The sequence below is a fragment of the Athalia rosae genome, chromosome 1 (assembly GCF_917208135.1).
Source record: "Athalia rosae chromosome 1, iyAthRosa1.1, whole genome shotgun sequence".
In the NCBI taxonomy this organism is placed as follows: Eukaryota; Metazoa; Arthropoda; class Insecta; order Hymenoptera; family Athaliidae; genus Athalia; species Athalia rosae.
In genome coordinates, this window is record NC_064026.1 from 21,802,206 (window position 1) to 21,822,531 (window position 20,326).

General features: G+C 42.5%; 1 protein-coding gene across 1 annotated transcript in view; it reads right to left on the minus strand.

The window, feature by feature from the left end:
• LOC105691407 overlaps positions 1–20,326 on the minus strand; it is a 133,797-nt gene that overhangs the window by 16,578 nt on the left and 96,893 nt on the right. Inside the window, exons 3-4 of the mRNA XM_012409861.3 lie at positions 7,270–7,408; positions 7,108–7,175 (exon numbers count right to left, since the gene is read on the minus strand). Of these exons, the coding sequence (XP_012265284.2) occupies positions 7,108–7,175; positions 7,270–7,408 (207 nt within the window). The remainder of the gene's footprint in view (positions 1–7,107; positions 7,176–7,269; positions 7,409–20,326) is intronic.

A 20,326-nucleotide genomic window follows, 5' to 3' on the forward strand; every position in this document is an offset into this window, starting at 1 on the left:
ACAAAGTCTGAAGAGAGTGGAGTGAAACGAGCAGCAGCGGCAGCAGCAGCAAGGGAAAAATAAAGAGAGAATAAAGGGCGATAGAAGAGGTAAAAGGGAGATACACGCTCGCATGTAGAGGCGAGAGAAAGGAGGATGTGCGCGCGAACGCGATACCGATCAGTAATCTATTTTTTGTCTCCACGGATTCTCTAGGATAGCCCTAGAACAAACATGCGGTTCGAGCCTATGGTTCTATTCGTATCGGGACGGTACATCTACACGTAGAATATCAAAGCAAACTCACCGTTGATCATACATAGTGGGCGATATCTCAAAAGTGTCAGTTATTACGCTCAAGTACCGCTACGTGGTATACTCGTAGCCAGAGTCTTGAATTAGGAATGATATAACACGTCAATTTCTCTGTACCATATACCATTTCGGGTCAATCACTGTCAGTTAATCGCCGTCTCGCAGACATGGCAATTCTTATACCTCAAAATATCTTGGTTTATCTCTTTTTTCCTCCCTCTTTCTTTTTACGTCTGTGACGTGACCACCGATTCATGTTTTACCGGTAACCACACAATTGTGCGGTTGTTATCTCCGCTAATGCGATATCTCTAGTTTGCAAACAATTACCTATACAAATTCGCACGTGACATAAAGAGGTATACGGGTAATAGGTGTATACATACGTACGTACATCATGTGTCGTATGTACGACATTCTACGCCCTTCTATACCTATATAGACGGTATATACCTCATACGCGACAACGCGGGGCCAGCTACGCCCGTTTTCGATCATTATTTATGTTAATCCCGCGTGATACTGAAATGACACACGCGTGCATTTTGTCTCTCGTTGGATTAGCCGCAAAGTATGGGAGGGAGGAAAACGGCGGTAAGGGCGGACTTGGTACCGTATAGGCCCGTTTCGGCTGAATCATTGCGCAATAAAGCCTAATAGCGATAATAATCACACGACGATGGGGAATACGTCGTGTATGATGTATACCTATACGGTCTTATATGCACCGGAACAATTTGTTATCTGGTGAAGAATTGTCGGGACAATTAGTTCGTTTTCTTTTTTTTCTAATCTCGGGTAATGCAACACTACGCGTTCACACGCACGGTGGTGTCAGGATTCAATGACGATGATGTTCAATTTCAGCAGAACTACGAAGAGGAGAATATAATCATAATAATAAAAATGTACGTGAAACAGAATGAGAGAAGGAGAGCGATGGAGAAACGGATAGGTAGTACATACGTATAGATAGGAAACCGGTAGATTGCGGAGTCGAGTTTTGGTCAGATAATATTTCCGTGGTTACGGTTGGCTGCGCGAATCCAAAGCCGATATTAACGACTAACGCCATTCCGAGGTGGTTTTGCAGGGCGGCGCGGCGACGCTCCAATAATCTTCGATGACATCGCGATTTTTCAGATTTAATATATCACACACATATTATCGAAACGTATATTTTTTTTCTTCCCACCTAAACGCAACCTCTTTCTTACCTTTCTTCGATGTGCGCACGTGTAACAAACGGCTGTATAAGATTGACAGGCGGACGTGACGAAGGACACGCGTTGTCTTCTGAAAATCTCGCAGAGAAACTAGCAAAGTCACTTCGACATAACGCACAACCCAGAACGATCGATTGACGAGATAATACATATATCCTCTATTTCTATTTTCTGTCGGACAACAGCTGCTCAATCTTTTTAAAATCTCACCGATAAAAAGATGAAACTGACGAACATCGTCCTCAAACATTTTTCCGATGAATCGATCAGGCAAAATAAGCTCCATGAGGTATTCCTATTGTATTTCTTTCAACGTTGGCTTCCACGTTGCGATATAATACATTCGTGGAACTTTTGGTCATTCCAGGTGGGTCAATTTACGCCATGGAAAACGTCTCGAGTATTGATACCGTAGATATGTCCTGATATACCTGAGTATACGTAATGTATCTGTGTTTTGATACAGTACACCGTGCAGCGGGACGAAACTTGAACTGAGAGTTTCCTATCGCGATGTAAACACATATACCAGCCGGCGACCGGTCCATGTGTTACGTACACCGAGGGTCAACAACTGCCATATCGAATTCAAACCAATGTCACGAGTGGACGAGCACAGAAAACCAAAATTCAGCTGTCAATACCATGCGTATCTTACGTATATGTACAGACATTCATCGTACATCAATTATATACGGTGTAATTTTGGCAACACAACTGATTCGAACAAGTGTCTGAATTTTGCTGTCTTTCTTGCGAGCAATGCAGCGTAAAATTGTGAAAAATTGTCCATTTCGCAAAGAATAATGCGAGTACTAAAATCTCCGTGAGTTTGGTAAAAATCTGGAATTTCGAGTGATTTTCACAACGTGTCTGACAGATACACCGAATGAAAAGGACGAGCTATCAAGCCGGGAGGACAGATGGGTGTTCTACGTGTGCTATTGTAATATACACACGATAGTCCATGAGAACTGAGAGCTGAGAGATGGTATGCCGTATGAGATGAACATTCACTTAGAGTTCCAGCATTGAGACAGTGATACAGTGCGGACAGGCAGAGACAGGCAGACAGTACCTAGTCCCATAGTACGCAATATTATCCCTACTAGCTACGCAATCTGCGTTATCATTGCCTACACGCGTGCACGCGGCCACATTAACGGGGGAATGTAGAGGAGGTGGCTGGATAATAGTTCGGTGAGGTTTATAGGGCGGCTGAACCGCGAAATACCAGCATTCATTATGATGGCTCATTTCTGTGGCCCTTTCAGAATTATCATCCGCAGGCTGTGCCAACACCGACCATCCCCTCGCGCACTGCCGTGTCCTACGCTTTCCATTTTCTACGCACTACTTAAATGAGAACGTATACCGGTGTATAGATAAGTTGCGTAGTTTTCGTGGGTCCCGTACGTTTGAAATCACAGCCGAGTTGCCGGATTTAGAATTAGTTTCACCGGAAAAGGTATTTATGTTAGTCATTTCCGTTAGGTAGACACGTACGAATTCAAGTAGAGTGGGTTTTGATATAGTTTGAGGTTTTTAAAATTTAACTTCATTCATATACGATTTAGGGTTAGAGGAAAATCTGATTTTCATCGTTTTTATACGATCGATTCAAACGGGTGTGCCTTACTTTGCATTTTATACGTAAATGTGGACCGATTTTTCGTTGTGTACATAATTAGAGATTTTGGAAAAAGCCGCGAGAGCTTCAATGTGCGCACAGATCGAAGAGCATATACTACCGTAGGCGCGTCACGAAATTCGTTAAAGGTAGGAGGAAACGGGTCCGCGCCAGCTATCATCCCTCAGGACTTTACCCTGAGAACTCGCTCGCCTGGAAAATGACATTTCTGATTTAACATAATAACGCGTCAAGGGTTCAGAGGTGACGCTTAACTTACTTGATGCTCCCTCGTACGTCGATTACTCTCGGCAGCGGCGCAGTTGCTCTCGAGATTTTATTATCATTATAAATACGACGATGCAAAACCAGAAAATTAGACGTAGACGTACCGAGACTCCGTCTTTTTTCATTATTATTATTCTACACATCGAAAAGCACAACTCATCGAGTAACCCTATCTCCAATTTAAATCCGACTATGAAATATTTCAAGGTACGCGAAAACGAATAATTAGAAGTGTGCATACACCGGCAAACCACGCGAAAGGCGGGTGCGTAATTTTTTAAAATTTACCGCACGTAGGTACGTATTATATACTGCAGTATACATATAGCCATGTTTAAGCAACGTAATAATTCCGCTAGCTAGGTATAGTTAGATGGTATGCAAATTTAATGAATATTTTAATTAACGTCAGAACTAATAAACTTTGGTACTACAATGCGTAATTCCTCATATACTCACTCTTATATACGGGGTCAGAATATAATAACGACGATTATTATAATGCATGTCTGAAGAATACATAAAAGCGTTTACGAAAAGGTCGCACATACCGTAAACAACATATAACCTACTTACAAAGTGTAATAATGAATATCATTGAATGCTTACTTACTGATAGCAATGATCGCGTTATCATCATCTTATCAGAAATAACAGTACAGGGGAAATCACCGATTACAAATTGTCAAATCGTTCGAACGACGAGAAGTATTCAACAAAGAACAAAAATAAAAAAACAGCAAATCAATAAGAAATCATGAGGAAATTGTCCTTCTCTCAGAGTCATAAATTAACGATGAGCTACAGTATATCGTTAAAAACTGAAAGACCAGGAGGGGAAAAAAATTTAAGTTCTTGTGAAGCAAGATTTTTCACTCCCAGCTTTCAAAATCGTTCAGCAGCTTCTCTCACTTTTACGAGTCACTGCGCGCTGGTGTACGTGCAGCCGTGATGGGAACTTTGGTGAAAGATTAATTCGTTACGAATATCTTTTCAGTTCTTGGATTTTTTTTAAAAGTACCATAATCTCGATCGGTGTCGACCTCATTTTTTATAAATAGTATTGTCGGTAAATTATCATAATTTTTATAAACGTATTGTTTCTTGAAACTTGCGTAATAAATTTATCGTGCGACAATCAGTTCGCTCTCTCGAGCGAATAATAAATATTCTAGACAGTATTAATTCCCTCGTCCAAGATTCGACTTCGTTATAGATATACATATAGATATTGTATAACCTTACGGCTATAATACGCTGCTAGTTCACGATCCGTATAATTTCTTCAGCTATGTAGTACGCGTTAAGAAGCTATATTCGTAATTAGATGAAACATTTGCAAAGTAAGTGAGATCCGAGACGATCGAGTATATCGCGTTGATTAGCTAGCGGAAACAATGCCAGATGCCCAGAACAGCGTCAACGTAACGGACCCCCTCAGAGGATTAGGTGAATCTATAGTATAAAAGGGGAGCACAGAGAATAAGGCTTTTTCGCGAGATAAACGCACGTATAATACACCTATAAGCAAAGAACGACCGAACTAGGGCGATGACGGAGAAGCTTTCTGTACATGTGTATACGGATAGAACATCTGTAAAACATCCGAGTAAATCAAACGAACGCGTATATGTTTATAATTTACGCAAGTGATTCCGTTACGGTTTCGAGAAACCTTACATATAAAAAAAAGTCCGGTCTCCAGTTTTTCTAACGTAAACATATTCGAATTTCAACATCACGGCATCGTCCGATTTCATAATTGAATTTCTCACGGAAAATAAGCCGACTGGTTTTCCGCGAGATTCAAAACCAACCGGTATTATCGAGGGTATTATCGAAAGCTCGGTTTTTTCGTTAAGGACTTTTAGCAAGGAGCAGCCCTGATATTTAATTTTTTTTTTCTCTCCTCTTCTCTTTCGATAATACAATAAAACTTATGGGAGTATCGAACCATATGGCACTTAGTATAGAACAACTTCGAATCGCGGCCTATAATGTGCCTACGTAGGTATAGGTAGACAGCGTTTCGTCTGTAGGTAAGGTTATAGGAGGTTTTTGAGAATGTTGTACAGGAAGCGAATATGGCTACACAATGGGCGTCAGTTCTAGTTACGGTATGCCCGTCAACCTCGAATAACAGCCCGATAGGTCCGAAAGCGCCTTCATGACGATCATGCCTACGGTATACCGGGGCCAGGGATTCAAGAGGATGGGCATGGCTCGCCGCCATTGTCTACGGTCAGGGGTGCGTGGCGCTGCGGGGAAACAACGATACGCTGACCACAATGGAATACGTATGCTATTCCGAATTTAGATACACTATACCTCCGTTGTACACGGACGCTATAGATGAACACGCACACCGCCTACAGACGGTGAAAAACTTTGTTCTATTAGATGTAAAAATTTCAGCCGAGGGGGTTGCCGTACATTTTTTTCGCCTTTGTACGTTGAGTTTGTAGAGAATATACAATAATAATATGAGGAGTCCACGGGAATATTTGAATAGAGTATAGCTTATACGGTAAATTGAATACGTGTAAAGCGAAACGATCTATCGTAAGGTACCTGCAGGTAATCAGGCTTATATATCTGAGCGATATTTGTAATAAAATGAAAAATATCAAAATTAATCGATATAATACCTCCAACCAAATTGATCGGAGTAATGCGAGGCGTGGAAAAAATCTCCAGATTCTCTACTTCTGATGACTATAAAAATTACCGGGAATTGTTGGGCTGCGAGTTATATCTTTGAGTAAATAAGTATCACAGCCTCTGGATTCTGGAAATGAGTCTAATTTTAGCTAAACTGACTGAGACGCAACTTTTCATTTATTCTTATTTTATACTCGAATGGAAATTGAACTGGTAGATACTATGAAAATTATTTTCGAACCTGTATGCATACATATATGGAGACGGAGTATAACAAATAAACCGCTATAATATTGATTTCCGAAGAAACATAGAAGTAAAAAATCAGTCGAACTATATAGTTTCTCAGGTCCGGGAATCTATAAAAAAACCGGCCATTCCCCTGTCGCAATGTTATTATATTTGAGCAATAAATTATTTCCGTGGCTCAATTATACTACGTATAGAGAATTAACCTGCGCCCATATTGTAGTTACGTATATCACATGGCTACTACACGTGAAATATCGACGGAAATGTACGCAAGACCGATAGGTGTGTGTGTGCGTGTGTGTGTGTGTAAAGTAGGTGAAATTCTAGATTGCGTATAGTATAGGTATATCCAATGAACGGTGAACTAGGTAAATATTATTTTATCTACCATCGATGAGGCGCACCTATCTTTGATGGTGCATTAGTTGTGCGTCGATAAGAGCGATAAATGGTGCGATAGTATCGTGTGACCATAAAATACTGCAGCTTTGCGCATATAATCTCTAAGTACTTGGCATATATTTATATACGAGTAAAGAAGACGTGCAAGAATATTCAGAAAAATTCACCGATCCGTCCAAAACGATATCATCTAATTGTAAGAAAAAATATTTATCCGTTCCACTCGAAATGATTACACCGGTCGCAAAAATTAGCTCGCTCTCCGCGAAGAATGCGTCGCGTTATATTAGTTGAAGTAATAATAATAATAGTAGTAGTAATAATAATAATGAATAAACGAATGAATCGGCTCACCTTCTCTGAACTGGATGACATTTTCATGACGTTCGTTGATGATCATACAGCGATAGCAGTTATCAGCTCTGAAATATGAATATTAGGCCTTTGAGTTTTTGGCCTGTACTACGATGAAAGAAATTTTTCAAACGAAAGATAAGTTTGTTGTATTGTACTTACGGTTCGCGAACGATGTACATGTCATTTTTATTTTCGTGACATGTTCGGTTGTTCAGTACCGAAGCATTCACGAAAATTGGTTCCGGTTTTCCAGTTTGAAACCAGTGACCGCTCCAACTGGACGGGAATTCGCATAATCCTGTAACAAACGATTTTTCGTTTTCGTTAGCCCATATGAAAATAAAAGTGCTCGGTAATGGAATAAATGAGTTAGCAGAGTACGGCTATAAGTGAAATAAAAAGGCATTTCAGCGCCGACAAAGCGCTGACTCATTCGAAGAACAACCGAAAAAAAAAAAAAAAAAAACATGATACATAAAAAAATATGACAAAAGAGTTAGCAATTACACAACAAAAATTTTACCACCCATTATAATCTCGACGCGTTTCTCTCTGCGGAGAAAATTGCGTTAATCAACGATCGCAGTTTGCGGGTCTCGTATTTCATGAGAATTTTTAATCCATTTTTATCCCTGATGTTTGACCAGGAATCTCGAGTGTCATGCCTGGAAGGATTACATGTATTTCGTTTTTCGCGCGAGGCTTTCGTCAATTTACGGTTTATAGCTCGAGTAGTGGGTGGTTTTTTCTTTTCAAAAGACTTGATGTTCCTTTTTTTTTCTTTTTTTTTTGGTTTTTTCTTTCTTTATGTTTTTCGTCTGTGATCCAAGCCGCCTGGAAAGTAATACTCGAGTCTTACGGTAGCCGTCATAAGTGCCGAGAATACTAAATATAGTTTATATGACGAAGGAAAATGGTTGCTCGGATCAACGGTATTGCTTACGACTCAATTATATTTTAAGCTGAGGGTCTATATTTTTGCTCTTTGAGATTTAAACGTGACGACTACCATTTGGCATTATAATATACTCTGCAGCGTTGTCTTTTCCAACGACATCGTCAAGCGAGCGCCTCAGATCTTTCGGGCATTGCGGTTATTCAGTCGACAGTTCTCCCACTAAATTTTCACCATCATCTAATTTATCGAATTCAGCAGACGACGCTGTATTACGTTGTAAAAACAATTCACCGCGAACCTGTCGCGCGGCTACGATATATATATAATATATATATATATATATTGAGACGATCCTAACGATGTATCTGGTGAAGAGAAACGGTATAATTGAATAAAAAAATTCTCTCCTCTATATAATACACACCCTTGATGTCTCAAGTGACAGACGTCTTCGTTAGTCGGATATTTCACAGCCATCTGTCAACGGGTTGTCAATATTCAGAGGAAAGTTGCGGAAGGATTTTATCATTAGGGAAATAAATGTGGCGGGTGCAGTGTAACTTATAATTTTTGGCGCATGCCCGGGGCCTGAGTAGTCCACCTTGACCGCGGATCTGTCGCCGCGATCCTTGATGGAAACTCGCAGCTTCTCATTTATGGGGTGATCGCGACAACCCGTCCCTCCTTTCTTCAGACACACGAAGCGGAGTGTTAAAGAAGAGACTATATAGCTGAGCGAAGAAAACTTTGAACTTTGAGACAGAGTAACAAAGTTCGCCGTGATGCATAAATGCGTACATTTCACTATACTTACAATTAGATTCTACTGATATTGTTATTCACAAGCGAAACTTATACGACTAAAAGTTTTCACCTTGATGAACGTTGTGAGAAAATTCATAGGGCACCGAATAATTATCTGACTATATTACGTAAGACGTCAATATCTGTCCTGAAATAAGGAACATTGTGACATATACACGAACACAGGTGTATTACGTTCCCATACATGTTCCGTCACCAGGGATCATGATTTCAAGCTCGAATATATATTATATCTGTACGTGTGCACGTATATAACTTTTCACGATACCAAAGCTTTCAACTTATGTTAGTGAGAATTATTAAATTTCGGATTATAAAAGGGTTCTATGGATTATCCCAAGTCCATAAGAAGTTGATTCAAAGCAAAGAGAAAATGTATTAGCAGAGCATTACAAACATTCGCGTAACGAAAGATTACAGTACATGTACAGTACGAACAGATTCCATGATATAATTTCATTGATGAATAAACAAGTCTCATCGTATCACATCTGATGATTGAAATTAGCTTGGTAGTTTCAGGAACCACATGATCTTGGCTGGTAATAATAATAGTGGTCACGTCTAGGATGGAGATATTATGCACGTATAACGAGATGCATTTCAGTGAAATCTATAATGTTATCAGACGAAAAAAGATACCTATTTCAACTTTCAGCCGGACCAGAGAAAGCATCGTTCGTTGGTAACTTGAAATGGTCAGAAATATCGTGCTATAATGGTACGAGATTTTGAATAATTCCACATACGGTGCACAGACACCGTCTATGAAGAACTTTTAGCAATTAATGGTCACGCGTAATCTAATTAACGATAGATTGAACAGACGTTACATAAAACATCTGCGGGTTAAATGATTATTTAACGCAATGTCTTGTTTGGCTAATTATTATAACCGCGTTCTCTCAATGTCGCCGCCTACACGCGTTATTCGTACTATTTAACAAATTTAATTGTTGGGAACTAGAAAATTTATTTCTCTAACAAGCCAAACGGCGCGGACTCAACGTCGGCGCACGATCACCCTATTAAATTTTATAACCGACGCACGCGAATCCCACCAAAGGTTTTGCTGCATGCGTGATATATAATTATTTTTTTTTGTTTTGTAGCCGTTTCTCGTGGTACGAAGTAATTATATAAAAATTATCCACAACAAATGAGTGGCAATCGTACGATATGAAAGTTACAAGTATATATCTCTGCTGTTTACTCTCTTGTAAACTTCCGCGAGAGGGAATATTTTTTCGTTCGTTCGTTCGTTATAGACGAACACGAGCGAGTGTGTGGATATAAAATCATGACGCGAAGTCATTGTCCGAGCCAATCAGTGTTCGTTCGTATTTGACCGAGTAGAGGGACATGGTTCGGAGGATGCGGTGCATGTCCTGTACCGAACCATTTGGTCTGGTTAAGGGTGTGCTGGGCTTGTATCCCTCGGGATTACATGTCCCACGTAATAAAGGATCAGTGTAGCAACGGAAGGATGCCGTAATAATAGCTGAAACATAATTACAAACGGGAGAATTCCCGTGTACATATATGTACGCCTATACACAATACAGTTATACCGTACCTATAGGCAATAATATCACACCGAATCGCTAACCCACGTATCGCGTATAATGAACACATGCGTACAAATGTACTGTGAATATAATATATTCATTGACATGTGTAGATAACTGGTGACCCTGGATTGCGCTTACGTGTTAGAGCGTGCGGATCCGAAACCATCATCGAAGCGGGCCCGTGCTTATTGTTAGTCGCTTAGTAATTTCGTTGTTTTGTACGGTTGTTTAGTAATTTTCTCTCAATTACCAGCGTTCTCTGTTCGTAGCAAGTAAATTGAAATCACGCCGGAAGCACTCCGACCCTTCAACTTCTGAATTACGATTCGCGTCGACGAGCGGTGCCGCTAAATTTCCCACGAATAGAGCGATATTCCGTTTCCAAATGATGATGGGAACGGTATAAATTCAGCAACTTTTCATACAGTCTTCGCAATGATACCCGATCATGAATAATTCTTGCCGAGAACGCCCCCGTGACGGGGTGTGTAGGTTTTGCGTCGCGTAGCGGAGCGTGTTGTCAGGTGGCGACGAGCCAACGGTATACCACGTCGCAACGATGTGTACCAATTGCGATAAGCTGCCGTACAGGCGTGGCGCGGTGGTACTGGAAGATCTCTTTTGTCGAGCGTCAATGACAAACATTTCGAAATTCGTCGGATTCTAGATTTCCAGGGTGACGACGCAGAGAGTTTCCGATCGTAAGAACAGAGGAAAGACGTATAAATGTGCGGTGCGTTTAACGTTCACATCGGGTAGGTATAACGCTTCAAGTTTCGCCTCCCTTTCAAAGTCTGATTCATACTCTTACGGGATACGCGGGATATCTGCAGGCGACACGCGTATTTCTACCGAAATTGCACGCGTGTCGTAGCGATGACTCGACGTGTCCGAATACCTCCGCGAACATATTCACATGGGTATATAGAAAATAGGAAGCTGATCGACCGTGTACCACTAGTGACGCGTGGAGGCTTCGTCGCGCGTATGTGTCCGGACACGTCAGGGTGGATTTATGTGCATGTATTTTAGAATTCGGTATAACGTAACCGATGATTATAATTCACGCAACCACGGGGAGTCTTTTTTCATATGCCGTAGTTATGAAAAAATTTATCCGATTATTCTTAGTTTGTGGCGCCGCGGTATGCGTACGTAACGTGGAAAGTATGACAAAGGAGAAAATTATACGGACATCGTTTTTTCGGAATATTTTATGACAACATGACAACAAAGGGCGGAGAGTGCAACAATCTTTCGTTTCAACGACAAACGGCGATGACCGTAAGGAATGAGAAGCAATTACCGTCGAACTCCACGAACTTCCTCTTTCGATTTACACATTTTCCACGTAACGTTCGTCATTTTGGAATCGAGTGGATCCTCTCGACGAAGTTCGAGATAAGTTGCAAGAGGTTGATCGTAGCGATGTACTTCGATCGAGAGGACGCTACAATTTTGAAATTGGCACGCAACTCTAATTTTCGGCGGTCGAGTGGGCGAAGGGGTCAAGGGGCGAAGCAGCGTGCGTTTCACCTGGCACTCCCTACAAAGTCGCGTATACCCGTATAATACACGCGATACCCACCGCGTTAATTAGGAGACAATGCAATAGAGTGTAGACACTGTACCGTTCGTGCAGAGCGTGAAATGGTTCGAGATGAGTCCCGGGTGTCGGTCCGCCGGGCATGGGACGGGCGGTTCGCCGGATCCCGGGGGCAGATGTGGTCCTTCCGTCCTTTCGTGGGAACGAGCCATGCTGTCCCCGGGTAGCCTTAGGGCCTCTGGCGTATATATCTTCGCGTCGCTTGCGAAGCGGCGAGCGGTAGGGGTTGCGTTATCACGTGATACGTTATATAAATTACGGAACATACATTTTCTCTGTGTGCGGTGAAATGCCCGGTATTATACACGGTGGACAAGAGGGTGATTGCGGGGGTTCATTAATTTGATTTAATTGTCCACCTCCGGAATGCCCGTGCGCGTGCGGGGTTTTTGTTTTCAATGAATATAATTCAAAGATAAAACTGACGCTTTTCATACCCCGTACAGCCACCGTGAATACCAAAACAACAGTACCGAATTCTCTGCTCGCGGTGGAGCTTGATGTCACGTGTATACATGTACACGTACAACAACCGAGGGTATCGCATACCGTTCATGTTTCGTCCGCAAATTCAACAACAACGTTTCTCACATTTACACGTTTAATTGTCAACGCATTTCTGAGTCCAGAATGTCCGTATGATATCGCCGGACTCCAAGGTATGAAATGACAATTATTTTTCCCCACAACTGTCGCGTTCAGTCAATTTCATTCTATCGAGCCGAGCTTCTTTCTATTTCAGACAAATTCGGAGTCCAGTCGAATGCGGACGCGAATCGATTTCGAACAGCTGAAGGACTTCAACGTTCGAGAAGCGAACCACCCTTGCCCCGTTTTCTCTCGTTATATCCACTCGTGATATCCGGTAGGTCTTATCGAGTAGCGAAGGGTGCAACCGAGGCAGTCGACGCTAATGAAGACGGACTTACCGCAAGGATCGACTTTTCACCAGTCATTCGTGAATTAAGATCGGAGAAAAGTTTAAACTCTCGACTCTGGGTCACGGTACTCGGAAATTTCCATATTTCGATGGAGTTGCATTATTCATAACGATAATAGCGAGTCATAATTTTTACCCGGAAATACTACCCGGTTCCGCGATAGCGCTACCAACGTGACGGATTTCAAAAATATATTACATCCTACGGAGTTGAATAAAATTAGAGAAAAAAAAAAAAAAAAAAAAACGTACCCGTGACCGCGACTATACCACGACGTCGCACGCACGCAATTATCCTCCCACGTTCCCACTCGTTGTTAGTCACTGTTTTGATACTCCGCATTATACTTGAATACCTAAGGTTACAATTTATCAACTTATCCGTCCGGAATCAAATTCCTCGCGGTTGAAAAAGCAGCAACGGGTAGCCAGATACGTAGGTACGTAATACGCGTACGCGAGGGTTACCACCACCTTTCAATTCGGTAAATTAAAATAGTGGTATCAAATTTCCACCGCGAAATTACTTCGTCAAACATCGCATAGACGGGCATGCATGCACATATAGTCGACAACCAAATTTGTCAAATAACTGAATTGCACGTTCCGATTGCACGTTATAGTACGTCTGTACACCTGCACGTATATCGCTCATGGCAAACACGCGGCCAGTTGGGTTTTGCATTTGCAACCACTCACGTGCGTTTGTACGATCGGAAGGGGTACGGTTTGTGTTGAACCTAATATGTACATCATCCACGCGTCATCTCCAATCAAGCCAGTATTCACGTGTGTATGATGAAATTATACAGTCACGTGCCCAGACATCCAACCAGCCAGCTAGACAGCTAGCCAGTCAGCCTCGGGCGAGTACCGTTTCTTGCTCTCGCTAAACATGCGCTACGAATATGGGTAATGGCGAACGACCCAAGCCAGACGATAAGTGAATTGGCGTTTATTACAGAAATTCTCCTCTCCGCATACCATAAAAATAATGGACGGAATTATTGGGGAGGATTATTGACGTATTGAAATATTGACTGTGCGTGGCAGCTTCGATCGGGCCAACGTGATCGCGTCGAACTCACTTGGGAAAACCGGTGATTTCTGTCCCCGCTTTTCCCACAAGTGGATTTTACAAAATTTAATATCCGTAATTGTTCTGACAAAAATATTGTTCGGATAATATGATTTAATCCCTCGCTGGTCTTTCGAAAAGCAAACTTATAATTTATACCATCAAGAGATTCCGCAGAGTCTAGAGCCAAGTACATTCGAAAGATACCTCATACAGCCACTTAGAGATAAAAAAAATGAACTCTTGTGTATTAATAATTGTTAAACCTTGACGCGCGCGAAAGGTGGAAGAGGTAGGTTCGATGAGTGGAGTAGAATGAAAGAAAGAAAAAATTCAAACAAAAGCACGCAATTCCCTGTACTACCCCATTCCTATCGTTTTCTGTCCCCTCCCGGGACCTTTTAGATGCGTTTGTTCTTCCCTATCGTTAAATTCCCCCGTTCCTGGTACGAGAAAAATTTACGTGTAACGAGGTCGTGTGTATACGCTGTACTTGGGGTGAATTAGCGTTACTGAGAAAGCAAAAATGAATGCGGAAAAGCAATCTATAAAATTGCTGGCATAAAAATATTTCTCGTGAACGATTACACACCACACAAGTACGTACGCTTTCGTACTGTCGAGAATACACACGATGAACGAACGCGCCTACCACAAACCTATACGATGTAACGGCCATCCAATAACAGGATTGACAGAAACGCGATTGATAAGAAAACCTCTGATGCCAACATGCTTGAAGCGCGAGAGTCAATCGATTATTTGTGACAGAAGGAGACAACTGGACAAAAAAAAGTAAGTGTGAAATCGATGTGCACTCAATCGTAGAAGAAAAGGTGTAGGTGTAAAGAAACGGCCGTTTCATCAAGTTTTCGAATAGATTGAGATTATGAATCAGATAGTGTACCATAATTCGGGAAATTAATGCTGCTCGTGTTCGACGAGTCCACGTGCCTCTGGTTCTCTTGAGACAAAGTTACATACCCATGTATATATGTATACCGTAAGGGTATATTGTTCTCATCCCGGTCGCGTTTCTTGTTCGCCTTTGGTCCCGCGTCGGTCAGGTCTGGATAGCCGTGATACAAGCCTATCACCCTTTCCCTAATGTATTCACCCTTTCAACCCCTGTAGTCAGTTGTATGCTTACGACAGAATGGTCATTTGTTGGGCACACGCCTCAACTCCTACAAAGTAGATACTCGCACAAGATCATAGAACCAGATAATACATTATGGGGAAGGTAAAACGGAGGAGCCCACTGTTCTCTGGTTCAGAACCAGTCCGGTTCTTCAGCGTTCGAATGCGCGAGGTGTGAAACGGTATCGAGAGCTTCCGAAGAGGGACTGTTCGACACCATTCGAGTTTCCAAATTTCGCACACTTTTATCTTATTTATAAATTCCTTCAGGAATTATAGTTCACTTTCCCACCTATGGGATCCTCTTCAACCTCATGAGTTGATATTCCAGTCATACGACGAATCTGGATTTTCGCGATCGGTAAATTTTCATCATTCGAAACAAAATTTCGGATTAAATTTTAATCCATAGGACGATACAATATACAAAATTTGCGGTGCGTCACGTGAGCGCGGAGCGTGTACGCAATCTTGGCTCTATCTCTTTATTCATTAATTTAAGTCCCGATCGACCGTGCTCTCGTCTTTCCATCTTCATTCACCGAGATGTGCATTACGAATGCGAGGTTCACGTATAAATACGTATACCTATATAGTTTTGAATTTACAAATCCTGTAGAGACACGTGAGTTGACGCCGTCATGCGGTGAATATTAAACGTGCGGCACGCGTCGCTACGTGTAATTCTGTTACGCATTTTTCAACGCATTCAATTCTAGACTCAAGGACCATCGTGCACGTGCTGCTACCGCTGCAGATTCGTTGTATAAACCGCATATATATACACGTATGGCAGTTTCTGGTTTGTTAGCGGGTTAGTTGAAAGTTTTGTCGGTCCGGTACAGCAGCGCCTCGGCTGATTAAGTCTTATTAGGTACGTGGGTACCTACTTCTTGATTTTCTATAGAAACTCCGTCGTACGACTCGTTAAAATTCTACACTACACACGTCTGTACGTAATAATGATCACTGCACCATCTCGCTCGACGATGTGTCGTGAAAAAAGACAGAAAAAAAAAACATCGATAGTAAGGCATAAGTTTTATCGATGTTCACCATATATCCACCCCATTCTTCTTTACATGAGATATGATTTCTTCTAGAGTAACGGTTCACTTTATCCGAGGACAAAAGTTAGCGACTGTAGGAAAGTGGGGAAGGGTGGGTATCGAGTCGCCCTCTTTATTACGCTCTGATACTTTTTTTCTCGCGAATATCCGACAAGTTGTTTACCGTGTTCGGTAACATTAAATTGAATTAAAATTTCTCTTACTTTTTATTTTTCCAACCCCGTGACGCTTTAATTAGGTACTCCCGTTAATAGGGGGATATGTTCGCGTCTAAGCGTTATTTTATCATTTCCTCGAGCAGAAGAAAGTCAAAAACAATAAAAACAAAAAGAAGATCGTATGTTCCCCGCTTCCGTGGAATCGAATATTTCTTTTATTTTTACTAAATTTTCGTTTTGCGGGAGGAGGTCGATTTCGCCACCGAGACACGCCCCGGGACACGGCGTAAAATTACTTTACGTAGAGTTTCTATACACGGAACCAAAGCCGTCGGTGCACGGCGTTGAGTCAGAACAACCCCGACGCGCAATGAAATATCTAGGAAACGATTCTAGCCGCCAGCAGTTTCACTTAGCGCCCCCCCCTCCCTCCCTCGGCCCCTCTCCCGAGGGTAAAGGGTCCTTTCCAGTTTTCCTTTATCCCTTGGCGTTATGTTCTGTTACGCACTATTTTTCACACACGCACCGGCCGCACGCACGCAACGATTAGGCCTATCAATCCTCGACGGTTCAATGGGGGGAGAAGAAAACGGGGAGAAGAAATGTGGGAGGCAATGAGAAACGGAAACAAAGTGTAGCGTATGTGTTCAGCGTGGAACTTTGCGAAGGTGCAGAGGGAGATGATGCGGGAACATCGGCTAGGCGAACTGTTGAATCGCGGAGGGTTGGCGGCTGTATAAGCTGGGGAATCGAAGGAAACCACCCGAGGGAATCGGGTGCCAATTAGAAACGTCTGGATCGATATTATTCGCTCTCTCGTTCACGTCTGTCACGACTTATACTTGAGCTTTAATTACTCGTCTCTGATGTACACTCTTACGCACCACATATGCTCGGCGGGAAATTTTGGCTCCGAACAAGCGTTAATGCACGTAATGATTTACGAAGATTCGTTGGACTTTCTTAGTTTTTTTAACTTTGATCTCACACCCTGCTAATCATATAGTGCGACGTAAGCTTCACATAATAATAGGACGATGACGCCTGGGGTTGAAGTTTTCAGAGATAAGATTAAACGCGTAAATCTTGCAGACATTTGCTGAGCTCAGTGATCAGCGTCAAAGCAACGAATCCCCGGCTCTTAATCTAATTGTAAGACGCGTTGGAAAGCACACGTCAGCTGCACTAATTCCTGTTGCGTTTTTTGGGACACCCTCTATAGAACACCAGGGCGAGATCTGCGACGGTGTGACGGGGAACGGTGAAACACAGGCGAGCAATAATAGCACTAGGGGTGAGTCTTGTAGCTGATGGTCGAGGGCTGAAAGTATAGGCGCGCTCTTGACTTGAGCGACGGAAGAGAACGACTCGCAAAAATGAACCAGCGACGAATTGAAAGAAAAATTTCAATCCACACGACGACACCGTCGCGACCATAATTTTTTGCTGAGATGCGTGGAGGAGAAATGAAGAATCGAGTGTTGTGGAGATTTGCAGGATAAATTTTTATACTCTTGAGATTCGGCGGATGATTGGTTCTACCGGAATCTAGACGCCGAACTTCAAGGGTCAATTTGTCCCTCTCCGGCAAGTTTATCGACAGTTTCTTCGCCGTAGGTGTTTGACATGTTTTGGTAAATTGTTCGTTCGTAGCATTCGCTATTTCCGCTCGCCCACCAATACTTGAGCTCGGAAACTCGCTGATCGAGATTGATGTCCTGGATCACAGAAGTTCGTGGGCAAAATTAGAAACAAAGCCCGGAAGGCGAAAACCGAGCCAACGCCGCCGTTTCCTCGCGGATGCCTTACGGGTGTCACTAATTAACACAAATCAATGGAAATCGGGTGAATCAATGACGGTGATTAAAGGTTATACCGTCCGTTACCCTCCACGGAACAAATTAGATTCAATACGATAAATCTGTTTACGCGGTAGGGTTGCCAATTGCTCGCGTAGTGCTTCCTAATCTCTTTAATCCTTTTCAGCCAGAAAATTGGTTTTCCAGGCCCGGATAAATACTATTTTTCTACTCATTCTCAACGTCCCAACTAAAAAATATACCCTAAACGTATATACGTACGTGTGTATATCCGTTATAGCGCACCCCCTGCAATCTACACCGGCGAAAATTGACCGCAATTCAAACTCGCTGGTTAAATTAAACGGAAAATACGATTTTGTAACGACGGACAAACAAAAAACTACCACGTCGGAAGAGAGAAAAAGAGAAAAGGATGTAGGAAAAGAAGCAAAAGAAGAGTGTCGACCCAACATTAATCTGACCGGTACATCAAACGGTTGTATTCGACAACCACTGCACTGCATGCACCAGACGGTCAGTCGTGCACCTACATATGCGTTTAGCTTCACTGCACGCATCCTGCACCCAAATTCACGCACCAGACTTTGGGGTAAAGCACGTCGGAGGATTTCCACACAATTAAACAGCTGTTTACAAATAAATCCCAAAGTTCTGCTCCCCAAAGGAGAACTTCTGCATTGTCGGCGACAGCAGTTCCCTTATTTTGCAGACGCGATGGAAAAAATAAAAGGAAGAAAGAAACTGATAAAAAATATCATAGTTAACTGATAAAAAAAAAAAGACCAAAGGATAAAGTGAATTTTTTTTTTCAAGAATTTTATATTTTCGTAGAAAGTTTGGCAAATATGAGAGTTCAGGAGGTTAATAAATATAAGGAAGTTTCTTCTTTCTTTTCTATTTTTTTTTTTTTCTGCAAACTCATGTCAAACTCCGTCGACGTGAATCTCACAGATATATCTGTCGGAATAGGAGATGCTTTTCGTTTTCATCCCTCTCCTCTGAAACCCGAGCGTTTTTCTAGAACGGTCAGAAATGCGCATGTACGGGATCGAAAGCGAGGCATACCAGAGGTATGGAAAAATATCTTGGACGAGCGTTGCATACCTGGGTGTTCACGGTTCTAAGAATAATGCATGTGGCGTTAGCGGACCGTTGCGTGCTGGAACTCGGAATAAAAAACCGTGTAAAAGGCGAGGTGAAATGTGCTTAATCGTAATTGAATATCCCTACCGTACACAATCCGTATGGGTAGGGAGGTGTGTAATGTAAACTCAGCTCGATTAATACCAGTTTCACACTCATCTTTAACCGACATAAATACCTACCCGGTTACCTCTCATACCTCGGTCTGCGGCCCGTCGGTCCACGAATTGAGTTATACTAACGGACGCAGTCAGTTGTCCCCGTGGAATTGCTTCCCTCCTCTTCTACCGGCTTCCGGGCTTAATTACTTTTCGAGCTGCTTTCTTCCTTTTTAAAAAGTTATTGGACCCGGACGCTTCAGTAGCAGACAACGGGAGGTTGACGTCAATTAGACGTTACCCGTCGGTCGGTCGAATCGGTTCGTCCACCGCACCTCACCGCTTTTACTTCCACCTATAACCCCCTCCAGTCGGTGGTTGTCGCGAGCGTAATTAAGCCGAATGTCCGGCACAGATGCCTCCCCCCCCCCCCCCCCCCCCCGCGGCGAACTGCTCTACTCGTACGCTTGCCATCCCTTAGCATGGTCTAACACCCTTTTCCTGATAAGTGCCCCGCGAAACAAGTGCCCCCTTCTGTTCACATACTTAAACCACTACGGTGTGTATGTACAGGTTTCCAGGCTAAACAGAGTACGACGTCCCTCCGGGTCCCTCATGAACGCCAAGTACAGAAAGCAATGGTTTTTCCCGCTTGTTCTGAGTTTATTATTCTTTTCACCTTCTTTTTAGCTTATAACGAATACCCCGAGAATGCGCGCTCTCGAGCGTTGTATGCGGTGATGGAAGTCGCGGTGAGCACTAACCGCAGAGAAGAAATGCCTGAGCCGAGAAACAAAATCAGGATGAACGGTTCGTTCGGAATGAATATACATATCGTGAGATTTGGATATTGTGGTTTGATTCGC